Consider the following 16,258-nt stretch of genomic DNA (forward strand, 5'->3'; position numbering starts at 1 on the left):
TGGATTGTGTTTCTTCACCCAGTTTGCAAAAAAAATTCCATTTATGGCTGCTCTGACTCTTTCGACTTTTTGCCAGCCTTTTATTTTGTGGCTGCACATCTTAGCCATGGAACTTTTTCAAATTCTCTCTCCATATCCAAAGTCTGTAATTTCCTCTGCCTTCTCCCCTCTGTCATTCTTGGCAGCAGGATCTTCGCAGAATTCCAGCAAGCCAGCGAGCTGTAGGCTTGTGCTGCCTGAACCCAGGGCAGAATTCGGAAACAAAACAAAGCAGTGATTTACTTTAATCAAGCAGTGCTGCTCTAGAAAAGCTCATTCTCTTTAATAATCTATTTATTTACAAGTGATATGCTGCAGTATTTCACAGCATTCCTTTCGTGTGCAGAAGCCCGGCATGTTTTACCTGCACACATAAAATTAGGCTTGTTTTAGTGGATCAGTCGATTTTATTTGTAAAACTGTCGGGATAAGATCACTTTCCCTATGTGCGGATAGTGAGTAGGTTGCAGGGACTCAAACCACTGACTGGGGCCTGTCTGCATTATTATAAATATACCTAATATCAGAAAGTCTTTGAATCAGAAGATAAAACTTCATGAAAATAGGTCAGGGAAAGTTTTATGGATACTATGAAAAAAAAATGATTCCTGACTCTTGGTAAAAAATGTTATCTGGTGACCTAACACTCTATAATTTTATCCTATGTAAGTGTGTTTTTTGTTGTGTTTTAAAAAAAGCCATGGGCTCACAGTCAAAATCTCTAAAGCAGGAAGTACTGGTGTGTTTGTAAAATATATTCAGAAATCCAGCTGTTTCTTAGAGGGCGAGAGCTTTTCATCTCAAGCAAGCATCACTGCCAGGTTTTGTGCCTGCATACCCGTGCAGTGACCTGGAGACATCTCTGAAGAGGTGGATTCTGTCTCCAGCTTTGTTCAGCGTCTGCCCCGTGCTGAAGTGACCGTAATGGCCAGTGGGCAGGTGTGTCAGGTGATACAGAAACTTTCTTTTGAGAAATAAAAATGAGATCTGACCTGAGTTTTCAGACATTACATGGAAACGGGTCCCATTCACCACAGCGTGGACACAGCCCGAGTGCTGACCTGCAGGTGAGGATTCGGTACCCCACTGCTGTTCTCATCAGCTACCAGGTGTTTTTCTCACCGCAGTTCTTGTGGCAAACTACAAGCAGCAATTTTATTTCCTGTTTAAGTGTCTTCACTACCTAACCTCAGTGGTCTTCTGTGAAAGAGGTTTCCTTCCTGTAAGGTATTTTCAATTTCTTCTTGAAGTAGACCTTTAGAAGATACTGCTATAGGTAACCTCATAGTTGAAAGTGTATATTCTTATTTATTAATTTCTGAGTTCTTAAATAATGTATTCAAACACAAAATTGATGGCAAGGTATTTGGAAAAAAGTTGTGTATTTAAACATAACTCCTCGTTAAAGTGCACTTAACCGAAATACTGCACTATGCCTTAGAAATAGGAAGTTGACTGACGTGAGCAATTAGGCAGGCGCTTTCTGCAGAATTTATGCTGTGTATACTGGTGAGAATGGGTGCCAGTTCCTTGTCTTGTGCTCACCCCAGCACAGATGCTCTGTAGATGTGGTATTTTGATTACTGTATGGTCTTTACTTCTTTTTTGACTTGTGTTTTGTCAGTCTTGTCTACTTGTCTAAGTTGACGGTAGGCAAAGGAAATCGGGGAATCACGCTTGCACTCCTTGTACTTGTGTCAGAGATAAAAATCTGTTTTTATTTTGAAGGAAGTATAGCTTTGCTTTCTGTTGAAGTCGCAACACTTTTTTTCCAGCTTTGTCTTCTCTTTGCACTTTTTAAGTATAGTTAAATTTTATTTTATTGTCCCTTTCTTTCATTCAGTTGGTAAAGATTAGAGGCGTTTGGAACACCTGAAAGTGAAGCTGCCTAGCAAGTTGTGGCTTTGAGAGAAGTGATACAGTCTGCTCTTCTAGACCACTGACAAAATACTTGTCTGAGACATTATTTCAACTGCTTCCACTTTTGAAATAAAAAGTTAAAGGAAGTTAAAATTTTCTAAGCACCCCTTGTTGCATAAAGATTCTGTTACATTTGGAAATTGCGCATATAGCAACTCAGCACACCAGCGAGCTGGCTGTTAGGGAAGACTGGTTGTAGCTATACCAAACCCCTGCAATTCATTGTTGTAAAATGTGTGCATGTGACTTCATGAATTAACTCAATTTTTTCAACTTTCATGCTTAAAGTCAGCATTTGTCCTCGTTTTAAAATGGGGTCAGGATGGTCCTGGTTTGAAATGGCAACTGGCTTAGAAGTTTTTTGGTAACTTGGTACTCTGCATATTTGTTTATTGAAGCAATATGTTAGTGTTTGAAAAGTTTGATAATGTACTATGTTTCGGGAGACAGAATTGGGTTTTCTGGAATGGGAATACCAAAGATGACACCAGTGCTAAAATTTGCAAGGCTTCATCTTTCAAGGCTAGACTTGTAGGTAACAAGTCTGTTACGTCTGAAGGCAGGTACATATCACTGTTTATTGGCTTTGGTACAAGCGAATTGCCTGATTACATGCGGATTTGGCTGTTTGTCGGGACAGGGGTGGGGGCGAGGAAGGGAAGTGATCTGTTTGTCAGCTGTGCCTGCCTGCGTTTCCCCAGGAACTCGTGCGGAGCGTTCTGAGACGAGGAGTCGGACGCAGCATTTGTGCAGGGCTGGTGGGATTTCAAGTTTCATTGTCTCCTGTGCTCTTCTGTAGCTGGGATTTTTTTCATTACTGTGAGCATTAGTATAATCATTAATTGTTCATTGAGTGTTAGTATGCTCATGGCTTGTCCACTGAGATGCTGTACGTATCTGAAGAAGATAAGAGAAGAATTTGAGTGAAAATACGTAAAACTAAAAGCAAGGCTTTCCCCCCTGTATAAGGAAAATAAAAACGTACCAAACTGCTCATCTTCATGCTAAACATACAAGAAGATAGGATTTATGGAAGTTACATAGAGATTGAGTTTTGGATACCAAGTGGTACAACTGCACATGGCCCTTGAAACCCGGCACGTAGGGATGGCTGACGTCCAGACGAAGAACATGAAGCGCTCTTTCCATGTGCTTGTTGTTCCGCTATGGTTGGCGAAAAGGAGTTTGGGCCCAGATAAAGAATCACTCTTTCTGCTTTGTTGTTGTTGTGTGTGTTTTTCTGGGGGGGGGAGTGGTTTTGTTTTGTTTTTTTTAAAGGTGAGGTGCCGTCCTTTAAAGTCAAAGAATAGCTTGATGATGGCATGTTTTTTGATATGCTAAAATTCCCTTTGAAAAAACTCCTGTGATCTTTTTATTCCCTTAGGAGTCTCAACAGTCCAGTTTTGGCACTGGAGAACAGAGTAAGTATATTAAACTTCCTTTAATACGTGTAATGTTTTTGTTGTGATTCAGTATTTTTAGTATTCCCCTAAGATGTCAGACTTTTTAAAGAAAGAGACTTTTCCGGACTGGTCATAGAATGGAGTCTAGGTTAAGATTTTCTGTACTTTCTCAAATGTTAACCTATGAAATAGCATTTGATTCTCTTTCTAGTTTCTTGTTGAGAACTAGAAAGTCAGTAACAGCCTTGCAACTCTGTTGTATCTGCTAGGGAAAAAAAAAAAGTATGTTTAATTTGTCATATTTTTTAATTCTTGAAAAGTTGCCTGTTTGGTTGATCTGACTGAAAATAGCTGAGTACTAAAAACAAAACACCCTCAGATAAACCTCTGGATGTAATAGAAACTAATAGAGTGCATATGTTCATATTTTAGTAGAAAAAGCATATTGTATTTTCTCCTTTGCCATGTTCGTTTTTACTTTGTGGATATAAAATCAGAAGAAAGGACAAATCAAGAATTCTTATAGTGATATGCTTAATAATCTTGAATTCTGTCCCAAAATATATGTCCATATTTTAGACAAAAGCAGCTTTTATTCCTCTTGAATTCTATCTTTAATTTGAATATTACTAAATGGATAATTTAACCAGGTAACATACCTAGAAAAATGGAATTAGATTTGTGCTGTTGTCTTCCAGAAGTCTTCCCACTCCCTGTTGAAGTGATTAAACAGATTAAGTAGTAAAAGCATGATGGTTTATTCTTAGGTATTCACAAGCAGCTTAATCTAAACACCTAATACAGTGGGGAATTAGGGAAACAAAACGTAATTCCCTGATGCTAACAAATAGACGTGCGTTCTGGAGCAACTGATCTCGCTGTATGTAAATGGAGAGGCAGGATAAATAAAAACATAGATCTGGTTTTCAACTCCTGTTTGAGTTTTCTGGGAACTTTTAACAGCTTCAATTCTTGTTCCTGTTATACTATGCTTAGCAATATACCAGAATGAAGGAAAAGGGAAGAATAAAACCCCAAACTGAAAAGCAGATTATATCAGTATATATTTTGACTGTAAGAGTTGGTTTGAGTGTGTGAGCTTTCTTTTTGGATTTAAAGGTTGCTTATCCACTAAAAAGCTGTGTGGGGCTGCTGAAAAAAGTCAAGAACTCGACAGGTTGATCTGTATCCCGTACCCAGCACATGGAAGGCAATACATTAATCTTGATAGAAGCAAAACAGTTTTTCACACCATCAAAACCAAATGAAGCATGTATCGGTTTCAACAGCGATGATTTAAATAACTTTCTAGATTTTCTCGGTTAAATTAATTGTTTTACTTGGTGTTTTGTCTCTGCATCCACTCACTTGGTTGGTCTCTGGGAGGCTGTACCTGGTGTCTGCTGGTTCCTACTTTCTGCTGTTCGCTCAGCCATTCTGGATTTGTTTATCTAAGACTGTTTACTTCTGGCAATCTTGGAGTGACTATTTTCCTGTCTGAGTTTAAAACTATGCACTTTTTTCTTCTAGAACGATATAATCCTTCATCAAAAACATCTAATGGTCATCAATCCAAATCGTAAGTAGCTGTTGAGAAAACGTTTCTCAAATAACTGTTGATTTTAAGAGATTGGGAAAAATAGCTGTTTGTTACTTAACCGTGTCGGTTCTTGCACAGACTCTTTAGCATACTTGTACTAGACTGGCAGAAAACAGGGATCATTTCCTGTAAGCCCTTCTCAGGGCCAGTAGAGCAAATATGGTGTATTGGTATGAGTAACAATACACTGTGCCTTCTTGCCTTTCCCCTGCTTTCCTCAGCTATCAGGATAGGTGTGCAGGAGTTCGGACCTAGGAACTGGCTTGTGAACTGGAAGCATATAAGAACGGGCAGGATGGGACAGGACATACCAAACGTGTGCATTGCAAAGCTGTCAGCTAGGAGCAGCTTGCAGCAGTTGCACAAACAGACAGGATGAGAAACTGTTTTGTTATTGGAGGAGATAGTAAATTGTGTTTGGGATCTAGTTAAATTCATGCTACTTGGTCTCTTAAGTGACCAATAAACGCTTTTGTTAGGTACACAGACCCAACATTATACTTCCTCAATCATACAACTGAAAGAAAAAATAAAAAGTAACTGGAAGATTCTAGATGACTGTACTCCACCACCTTTCTCAAACCTGAAAATTGATTATATGCTGCTTAAAGATAATTTCCAAACAAACATGTCCATGAAATAAATTTTTACCACCCGATTATATGTTTCATAAAAGTGATAGATTGTGAAACCTGGTATTCTGAGTTAATACTTGCTGTGATGCAGTTGCAAAACGAAGTCTAGTTCTTCTGCTTGTCCATGTACATATTACAGTCTTAACGAGACTAAAAAGCAAATGACCTGTGGGAAGGAAACAGAAAATAATTGAAGGCCGATTTATTTATTTATTTTAGACTTGCAGTCAGTTTCCTGAAAACATGAGGATTAAGAAGATACTTATAATGCAGCCATTTCAAGAAGTAGTAGAAATAGGAGTTCACTGTTTGACTTTGCTTTTGTTATGGTAGTGTAATTCCATGAAGGAACTGTGCTATTTCCAAAACAAAATGCAAGAACATCTAAGGACAAGACATGGCATTGTACATTAGTTGAACTGGGGTGTATAGGAAGAAGGATTAGAAGATGTTTACTGTTGCAGTAGACTTTGAAACAAAGTGATTGTGCTCTGTACAAAAAGCTGAAAAAAATGAGATAACTGTATCTTTTGAAAAAGGATAGCAGTGAAAAACTTATTGGAAACTAGATCTAGAGGTGGTTGTCCTCTTGTCAGATTATCAAGTAGAACAACTATATTGTGAAATTCAGATCTACTAACTTTTAATCCTTTCTCATCTTCTTTCTCCAGATGTGAACTCGAACCAGCCAGAGTAAGATGTCTTATTTTGTAATCCATTTTTTTTTAAATAAGCATTAAGGCAATATACTCCACTGTATGTTTCAAAGTGTTCGTATATTTTCAGTATTGTGAAATAGTGTGCATAATTATAACTAGCTTAAATAATAGAGTAATTATAACTTTGAATAATAATAGAAAAATTATAGCTTAATACAGTTGTGCTTTTGCCATGAGACAGGAAACAGCCACTTAATTCTATTTAAAACAGTATTCTTGGTCATTGTATATGAGACGTTAAACATACAGATTTTAGCTCTTCCTGCATTAGTAAATGTATCAGATTTCATTTCTAAGTTTGACAGATGACAAAGGAGTGAAAGTACTAGAATCTGTTTTTTTCTTTAAAGAATGACTTAACTCGCCATTCTTAACAATTAAATGTTTTAGAATGGTAACTTGCAGATTTCACCCACGCAGCCTACTCTGTAGTATAAACAGTATAGAAGAATGCTTTGATGTAATTAAAGTACATTGGAAAACTTGTCTCACTTTCTCCCTTTTACTTACAGTATGCTGAAAGATGACTTAAAACTTAGCAGTAGTGAAGACAGCGATGGCGAGCAGGTATGTTCATTCAGTACCAAGTTTCAGAAAAGTATAGCAAGCGTGTTGGTAATTTGGTAGTTCAGCAGCGGTCAGTACTCCCAACAGCAAACTGAGCAACTCAAAGATTTGTAATTAAGAAGCGAAAATCAATTGGCAAGTTTTTAAACAAGCTCCAGGTATTCTACAATGCAAAGTGGGGGAAGATCATCTGTTTTGTGGTGAATAGTACGCTTGTGCCTAAAGACTCTTGCCTTCCTGATTTCAAGTGAACGTTCTCTGAAAATAAAATGGAGTGTACTTCATAACACTGGCCTGCCATTTAAAGATAGAACCCTTCATGTTCTTCCAGGCTGTCTAACAAGTGTGTGGCATAAACATTTCTGTGCAGGGACTGTGTTTGGGATGATAAGAGCTACTGTGTTGTGTGTTTTACTCCAGGTTTTATCTGTAACTGAGTATAGCAGCACCTTTATTGCTATAGATAAGTCTAATTTTTCTTCTTTGTCAATATTAATGTTGTGCAGTTTCTGCTAAAAATGGCATTTGGCATTGTAAATTAAAAATACCTGTGGGGTCTATGCTACCCAGCAGTAGTCCACTCTCCTTTTTTTATTAAAAAAAAAAAAAAAAAAAAAAAAGGTTTTCCCTTCTCCCACTTCTATTACTTAATTTGTTTTCTCACGTGGAAAAATTGAAGATAGTGCATTACTTGGTTACCTACTAGTACTCTGGCCATCTCTAGAATATAGGATCATAGAATTTCAAATAATCTGATTCAAAAAGATGTTATTAGGGATTGAGAAAATAGGATCTCTCAGAATACAGGGACTCTAAGATGACACATCTGTAGTAAAACCTTGGAGAAAACTCTGATTTATTTTTCTTTCTATTCAGGAAAATGGAGACAAACTTTCACAAGTACGAATTAAAAACACTATTCAGGCGAAATATTTTAAAATTTTAAGGCTATAATTGATGCTTGCAATATAACTGTATATGCAATCCTAAAGTAACTTCTAGAAGCTTCATGCTCTTCTTCTTAATTGCAGGATTGTGATAAGACAGTGCCAAGGAGCACACCTGGAAGGTAGGCATTCCTGCTAGATTGCAGCATAGAAAGTAAAGCAGTGATATCAATCCAGTCAGCACTGGTGACTTGATCTCATTTCTAAAATCTGTTTATCTTTCATCTTCTGTTAGAGCAAAAGTGATGAGAATGTAATCGGTGATTGAATAGCATTTATCCTGCAAATTATACTAACCACTTTGTGAATGGGGCGGCCTGGGGGGGGAACAAAGGCTGTTGTTTGTTTCCAGGGTGAGTTGCATTCTGTTGAATTTTTAAGCAAACGTTAATTAAAATGTTAGATTTCATCCATCCTAATGGAAGGACTTCTAGGATGTGTTTGCGCCTTGGTAGTATTTCTTTATTTTTCTTCATTTTTGTTTTCAGTAATTCTGAACCTTCGCAGCATAACAGTGAAGGAGCAGATAATTCAAGGGATGACTCGAGCAGCCATAGTGGATCTGAAAGCAGTTCAGGATCTGACTCTGAAAGTGAAAGCAGTTCCAGTGATAGTGAAGCTAATGAACCATCACAGAGCGCATCCCCTGAGTAGGATTTGACATGTATTTGGGCTGTCTTCATTAGTTTGCATTCATCCTGAGTTTTTAAAAGCAGAAAAATTGAATGTGTTCTCAAAGTGGTTAAAAAAAAAAAGTTGAACTGACCACACGTGAATCATTCCCCATCTGCGCAGTGTTCTTTTGCTGAAGCACTGTAGTTGGATATAATAACAGTGCTTTATACACATTTGATGTTCAACTTTTGAGGGTGATTTTTACCACCAGTTACCTGGTGGAGTGCAGACCTTAGGTACAGTAACAGTATCTTAAAAAATTGTGGTCTTTTAGTCTGGATAGCTATGGCAGCAGGTATTGCCTGTGGATAGCAGCTGCTCTGGATGAGGGGAAAAAATGAGAACTGCTATTTATAACTATATTCATCAACTCTTTTTTTTGCTGTTAATTATTGATCTCAGATGTTTGGTGTACCTCTTGCTTAGGCGTGCAGCACAGTATAGGTGCCGTGCAGAAAAGATGGAAGAAGTGTGAAATGCTTAATGTAACACTGCTGTTTTTTTAAATTTTGTTTTTAGCCAGAGCCACCACCAACAAACAAGTGGCAACTGGATAACTGGTTGAACAAAGTTAATTCGCATAAAGTGTCACCAGCTTCTTCTGTGGACAGCAATATCCCGTCCTCACAAGGCTACAAAAAAGAGGGACGGGATCAGGGGACTGGCAGTGGGTATGCTGATCAAAGTGGATCCAAGGATTCGATTTCTTCTACACCAGGGCGAGATTCCAAACCTACCCAAAAGGGCTCAGAGAGCAGTCGTGGCAGGCAGAAATCACCTGCGCAGAGTGATAGCTCAACACAGAGGAGGACTGTAGGTAAAAAGCAGCCCAAGAAGGCAGAAAAGACATCTGTTGAAGAGCCTAGAGGAGGTCTTAAAATAGAAAGTGAAACCCCAGTAGACATGGCAACAAATATACCTTCAAACAGGCATAAGGCAGCCACAAAAGGTTCCAGAAAACCTAACATAAAGAAAGAGCCCAAATCTTCCCCTCGGCCTACAACGGAGAAGAAGAAATACAAGGCTTCGAGCAAATCTGCCCAGAAATCCAGGGAATTCATAGAAACAGATACCTCATCCTCTGATTCAGATGAAAATGAAAGCCTGCCTCCTTCATCACAAACACCCAAATATTCTGAGAGCAATAGGACTCCTGTTAAATCTTCCATGGAGGAGGATGACAGCTTTTTTCGGCATAGAATGTTCTCTCCTATGGAAGAGAAAGAGCTTCTTTCACCACTCAGTGATCCTGATGAAAGGTACCCACTTATTGTGAAGATTGACCTGAGCCTCTTATCAAGAATACCAGGGAAGCCTTACAAGGATGCTGATGCGCCCAAAGTGGAAAAGAAAACCGTACCGGAGAAGCACACAAGAGAATCCCAGAAGCAGCCTTCTGACAAAAGTTCTACAAAAGGCAAAAGGAAACATAAGCAGGTGATGATGACATTGTAGATACAATTCTGCCTGTTATCTTAGCCCCTTATTGCCTTGCTACGGGGGTGAAGTGTATAATCCAGCAACCCATATCATACCTCGCTGTAGAGACGCTGAGTACTTTAGGAGATGACTTTGGCCACTATTTTGTGTAGATATGTTGATCATTCCTGTGTCATTATATTAGGGGTTATTAGAGTTTTATTTTGGAGTGAGGAGGGAATGTGGAGAAAGTTGTACCTGGAGGTCTGTGAGCACCATAGCTAGAGCTCGTGGAGGTTGTACAGCTTCTGTACCTCTGAGCACTGCATCCTGCGCTCTCCCGCCTCCGCTCCACCTGCCATTAGTCCCTGTTGCACTGCAGGCCAGCTCACGCAGCTGATCCAAAGGAAAATTCATCTGGCCAAAAAAAAAAAAAGCTTGATGTGGATCATTTCCTTCAAACAGCAAATGATGCAGTTGCATGGGAGCTATTGTCAGGACAAGGGACGGGGCAGAAACAGACCTTGGGCACAGCAAGAAGAGAAACCATAAGCTCAGGGTGCTGCTTTACTGGGATTGGAAGTATCTCTCCATAATATTGAGTCTTTTCAGAAAAGCATTTAATCTTCTCGATTAAATAAAAAGAAGGAATCCCCAGAGACAGTAAAATGGACAGGAATTAATGAGGGATCTGAACAGAATTAGCACTGCTGGGAGAAAAATGGTAGGGGGTAGCTACTAGAATAATTTTAAACTGCTTTTGGAAAAAACTCAGTAGAACATACACAGTCTGTATAAAGAGCAAATCTGTGACTGTCAGTTGCTGTTGTGTTTTCGTGATGGCGATGCTCACGGTTGCAATATTGGTTGTGACGAAAGTGTAACCTTTTGGGTTTGAGTCTGGTTCTGTACCAGATGATGTACTCTGTGAGGCCCTAAGTTCTGATTTATTCATTGTATTTCTACTTCCAGTGCTTGATGAAGACAGCTTTGAAATGCACCCTCAAAACCCTTTGACTTTAGGATTAGGTTTATATAAAAACCTGGTGTTCAGCATCTCTTACTTTATAGACAACAAGACTTTTACTGTTTCTGGCATTCATAGGCTCCCAGCATAAAATCTGTTTCCTGATCTCTTATGAAGCTTTTGGCAATTTTTTTCTGGTATTTCATGGTAATACTTTTGTTCTAAAATGTACAATTTGACTGCCACTTTTTTTATACAGGTTGGTAATTTGGAAGTCAGACTTCGTTTTTCATTGTGTTTCAGTCTCAGGGTTCAATATCTGGTCAAATATTTGATGCAGGCTAGATGCTTTGGGGAATGTTTTTGTGGTCTGTACAGATCTTATTCTGTACACTGCAAAATACCTACTAAATTAAATCTGTTAAGTAATGAAACATTTACAGCTTCACTGAGATAGTAATGTAGACGTTTGCCTGGATGTATTTCTTGTTTGCTTTATTCAGAATGAGGATGAAAACAGAGCCAGTGACAGCAAGAAAACAAAACTGGAAGAGAAAGCTCCATCAGGACACAAGACGTCTAGCAGTAGAGAGTGAGTATCTTGCCTATCTCTTCAACACAAAAGCTCGGGGTGATGGAGAAGACTGATGTCCATCTCCCCCCCTTCCCTTCCCTCCACAACAAAGTGTCTCCTCATTATTAATCAATGGGTAAAATTTCATTGCTGCTTATTCTTGAGACTGATTTAGTTCAGTTTCTACTAGTAGCTGGTGGAAATTGATTTCTATAACCAAAAACATTAACCAAGCACATTTTTTTACTTAACAAAACTAAGGTAAACCTTAAAGTGAAGGGTTGGTTTATTATGGAAAGTACACTTCCTGTTTTTTTTCTCTGGTGTACGGTGTTTTGTTTTTTTTTGTTAGAAATAAGCTGTGCATCTAGCTTTTTGGTCTTGCAAAATCCGTACTTTTAAATTAACCTCATGGTAATTCTCCATTTAGCAAGTATGTAAACTGAGAATAAATTAATTAACTGACATGTGGGATGCTGATGGCATTGAGACTTGGATCCATGGATTTAGCCTTAAATTTGCTTGACAGATTATCTGAAGTGTGAGCGACACAAAAAATAAAACTATGCAGACTTAGCAAAAACAACATCCTTCAATACCCTTTTATTGCAGGTTATTTCTGTAATTTTGTAAATGACAGGATAACGGGGAATGGTTTTAAACTAAAAGAGAGGAGATTTAGATTAGAGGTTAGGAGGAAATTCTTCACTCAGAGGGTGCTGAGGCACTGGATCAGGTTGCCCAGTGAGGTTGTGGATGGCCCCATCCCTAGAGGTGTTCAAGGCCGGGCTGGATGAGACCCTGGGCAACCTGGCCTAGTGGGTGGTGTCCCTGTCCATGGCAGGGGGGGTGGAACTGGGTGATCTGTAAGGTCCCAGCCCGAGCCACTCTGATTCTGTCTTTCTTTTTTCCTTTTATTCTTGATATTTGCTTGATTGCCAGTGTGGTTGTCTGCAGGACACTTCATTAAATGCAACTACATTTTTATTAAAATACTGTGTATAAATAATTATTTAACGTACTGTACTCTGCAAAAAGGGAAGCCAGGAATAAGTAACGATAGCCCTCAGCAGCCAAGGTAAGAGTGTACCAAAAGGTGAACTTGAGAAAGTTTTCCAGTTCCCTGGCTTCCAGAGCTGATTTATCTGGACCATCTTTTTTCTGAATTGTTAGGCTGACTAGTCTGCAATAGACAGGCTGGCGCTGACATTGGCATTAATTTCTGACGTTGTGTTTAGGGTGTTTTTTAAGAACTGTTGCAGGGATGTGGTTTTATGGTTAGAACTTGCCTACTGCATTTTCAGGTCAGAACAGATAAAATGGTAAAAACGAGTTCAATCAGGCTTTGTAACATCTAGTCGCTGTGATGATTGTTCTTTCTCTCTTCCTCTGAATCTGGTTTGGTAGGGCTAACAATAAAAATCTTGGTTTTGGGGGGAGGAGGGGGGGACAAAAAAAAAAGAATTTAAAAGAAGATGGGCTCTTTTTGTGTTTTGAAAAATAAAAGACAAAACTAAATGTATTCATTTTGTTAGGTCTCTAAAGCCAAGTGCTGTTAAGGAGAAGGATTTACTGCCGTCTCCTGCTGCCCCAGTCCTCCAGAAGGATTCCAAGCAGGAACATGGGTCCCGGAAGAGGACCGTCAGTCAGTCGTCATCCTTGAAGTCCAGCAGCAACGTCAGTAAGGACAGTAGTGGTGGCAGTAAAAGCAACTCATCTTCTAAACAGAAGAAGATGGAGGGGAAGGGTTCTAGCAGTACTAAAGAAACCAAGGTAAGGAGCTGTTCTGTGACTGCCTTGAACTTGTCAAACTGCAAAGCGAAACACATGCTCGGTGTGATCTAAACAATGATTCACAGTTCAAGTTGAAATGCAGTTAGTTTTAGATTTGCACTGTTTCATGTCGTGGTGCTTAGGTACCTTGGAAGTCGATAAATTAGAAATAACTTCAGAGAGATTGTGGAATACTAATGCTTATTCCTACGAAATGCTTATGTTAATTAGTGAAATGAGTTTAGACATCTGATTACAGATGCTGCTTATTTGTTGTTTAATTTGTTGATGAGAAATATCACTACATATCTGTTTACACAACAGTAAATAGAATAATGAGGTTATTCTTATGTCATTGGAGCAGATACAAATTCTGTCCTAATTTTAAGAACAGAAGCTGGGTCTGTGTTCACTGCTAGGATGCAAAGTTATGGCTCTCATCTTATTGCATCCCAGGACTCCAGAAAGGTCCCTTTAACTCCAGCTCAGGAAGGTACAGAGCCCTCTGTTGTTAGAGTAGATAAAACATGGGTGCAAAGATGATACAGGAAACTTTTTAATTTAAGAGATTTAGGTTAGGAAGATACCTAGATGATGGGATTCAAAAATATTACAGGAAGATGATGCGCTTAAGTCATTGAAATGTAATGTGTTTTTCATCAATATATAAATGTGCATTACTGGACAGAAATTACTTTGTGAGAACATCTGACTGTTTAAAATGTATCACTGAATACCTGTGATAAGCAATTTCTAATGTATAGCCGATTTTTGAGTGTAATATGTTTAACTTGGAGGGATTTCAGCTCCATCTTTGGGATTCCAAAGTACGCTGAAGATGTTGGCGCAGTCTGTCTGTGAGCTCTCTGCAGCAAAGCCCCAAAGCTTCCTATGGGCTCTGGAAACTGCAGTAGTTTAAGCAGCTGCTAACCTCAGTGGTTGGGTTTGCAGTTTCTGAGAAGGTTAGAAGCAAGGTCTAAAACGTTCAGGAAGGATAATTGATTGGGCAGGAGTAAAGCAGCAAATTGCCATTAGCAATGGCAGAAAGTAGCTTAGTCATCAGGGTGGAGTTCATGAAATATCTGGACTGGGAGATGTGCTGTGTTACTTCAGATGCCATTGCCATGAGATTTTTAGAAACCTGGCAAGGTTGTGTTCGTCGAGACACTTCCAGGATCCCTGTAGATAGTGAAGTTGCATCACAGACTGCTGCTCTCTGTCCTTTCCTTATTTGTTAGCATAGAACTGTCCCTAAAACAGCTGTTAACTTGTGTGATGTTTATCCTTTTATACCTTGGATATGCTTAGTCATGCCTTTCTTAAAGCAGTATACTGCATTCCACTGCGTGTTTTGGTATTGACTCCAGGATCCTTCTGATTAGCAATGATCTGATAAAGGTAGGTTATGAAATACATCTGTATAGCTGGCCTTTGGTCTTGATAAATCCAAAGAGCTGAAAACAAATGTGAAGCTAAAGCTGCTTTACACTGTTGAGCAGAACAGATTCACTTTAAATTCACAGAATGTTTTAGTATCCGATCTTTAGCCTGAAGTGTCACTGAGCCGTGTGTAATTTAAGGGAGCAAGGACTGTATTGTGAGGACAGTTGTCATTTCTCCTTGAAGATGTTGCTTATCGTTGTGAAATACTAGTGTTTTCAAAGCAAAGATATTCAGCAGTTTACTGTTGAGAAAAATGAGAAGTCGTTCAAATATTCATAGCATCTCTGTTAGGCTGGGAAAACAGGACTTAGAAACGGCAATGTGGGAGATGCAGGGAGGGATTTCCTGGACCTAGGTGTGTCTGGGAAACCATAGGTGCGTTCCTTCCTTTGAGGGAGGTCTCCTGGTGTATTAGAGCTAAGAGCCTGATCGCAGCCTCCGTGTCTTCCTCTGTGCCAGCATGAGGTGAAAGCCTTGTGGAAGCTGTGTTACTGTATGGCAGCTAGAGCAGCTGCAAAAATGACCTTACTGTGAAGTAGCTGTGAAGTCATAGGAGAAACTTACATAACTAACACTTTATTTGAAGACAAAAGACTTAATCGTTCTTTAAGTTTATGATTTGGGAACAATTTTCCTTTCAGGAAAAGATTCTGAACAATTCCTCAAACTGCCCTCCTGTGTCTGCTCCATCTACAGAGAGCTCAAAGTCTAGAAGAGCAAAACTTGTTTTTGATGACAGGTAAGAAAAGCAGAGGGTTCCTTTCCCTTTGCGGGGATGCTAGTCTTGGAGCACAGCCAGCTTCCTGTGGGGAAGCGTTGTCTTTTTGCTTCACAAAAGATGTTGAGTTCAAGCTCGTGCTCTGGAGAGCTGCAGTGATGTGCTTGTCTGCTCGCTCTGTGTGCCACATACCTTGTAGACAGTGCAGTCCTTGAGAAGGAACTGTAGCCTGCCCTGTACGTTCCTCTAGAGCAAGACAGGGCCAAGCAGTAGAGTTGCATAGCTCAGGGTTGTTCTGGTTTTAAATGCTGATGGGTCCGTTGCACCCTCAAATTTTTGTTTTGTTTCCTTCTCTACCCCACACTGTTGATCAGGTGTTCGGTTTGCTTGGTTATCAAATGCAATCCCGTGTACTAAACATCTTGCTCAAAATACTGTTTCAAATTACCTGAAACGAGAGAACTTAATTTAACTATTTTTAACAGTTTTATCATACTGTAAATAATCATACAGTATAACTATTACAAGTATTTTTGAAACAGTTTCAGCTCCTGTAACTTGAGTTAGAAAAAAAAAAAAGTCAACATTAAGAAACTTTGATCATAAAAGGAAATGCATTGTGGATGGTGCTGAGTCCATAAGTTTATCTCTTCTATTGTAGGACTTACTCGGCTGATCACTATTTACAGGAAGCAAAGAAGTTAAAACATAATGCAGATGCACTGGTAAGTAAATCTGCAGTATTTCTCCAGTGTTTGCACATTATACTGGCTTTTGTTTACTGCTTTTGCCGGGTTGCTCCATGTCTGTACTGGGACTTTCTGGTGTATCCTCTTGATTTTTGTCTTTAAATTTTTTT

At 39.1% G+C, this 16,258-nt stretch overlaps 1 protein-coding gene across 1 annotated transcript in view; it reads left to right on the forward strand.

Moving 5' to 3' along the window:
- The window catches only part of AFF4 (AF4/FMR2 family member 4), a 35,497-nt gene that overhangs the window by 9,705 nt on the left and 9,534 nt on the right, over positions 1-16,258 (forward strand). The window contains 10 exon segments of the mRNA XM_040573298.1: positions 3,344-3,380; positions 4,893-4,962; positions 6,829-6,883; positions 7,915-7,952; positions 8,319-8,479; positions 9,023-9,942; positions 11,395-11,483; positions 13,001-13,238; positions 15,323-15,420; positions 16,061-16,124. Coding sequence (XP_040429232.1) covers positions 3,344-3,380; positions 4,893-4,962; positions 6,829-6,883; positions 7,915-7,952; positions 8,319-8,479; positions 9,023-9,942; positions 11,395-11,483; positions 13,001-13,238; positions 15,323-15,420; positions 16,061-16,124 — 1,770 coding nt within the window.

Source organism: Cygnus olor, chromosome 14 (assembly GCF_009769625.2).
Source record: "Cygnus olor isolate bCygOlo1 chromosome 14, bCygOlo1.pri.v2, whole genome shotgun sequence".
NCBI lineage: Eukaryota > Metazoa > Chordata > Aves > Anseriformes > Anatidae > Cygnus > Cygnus olor.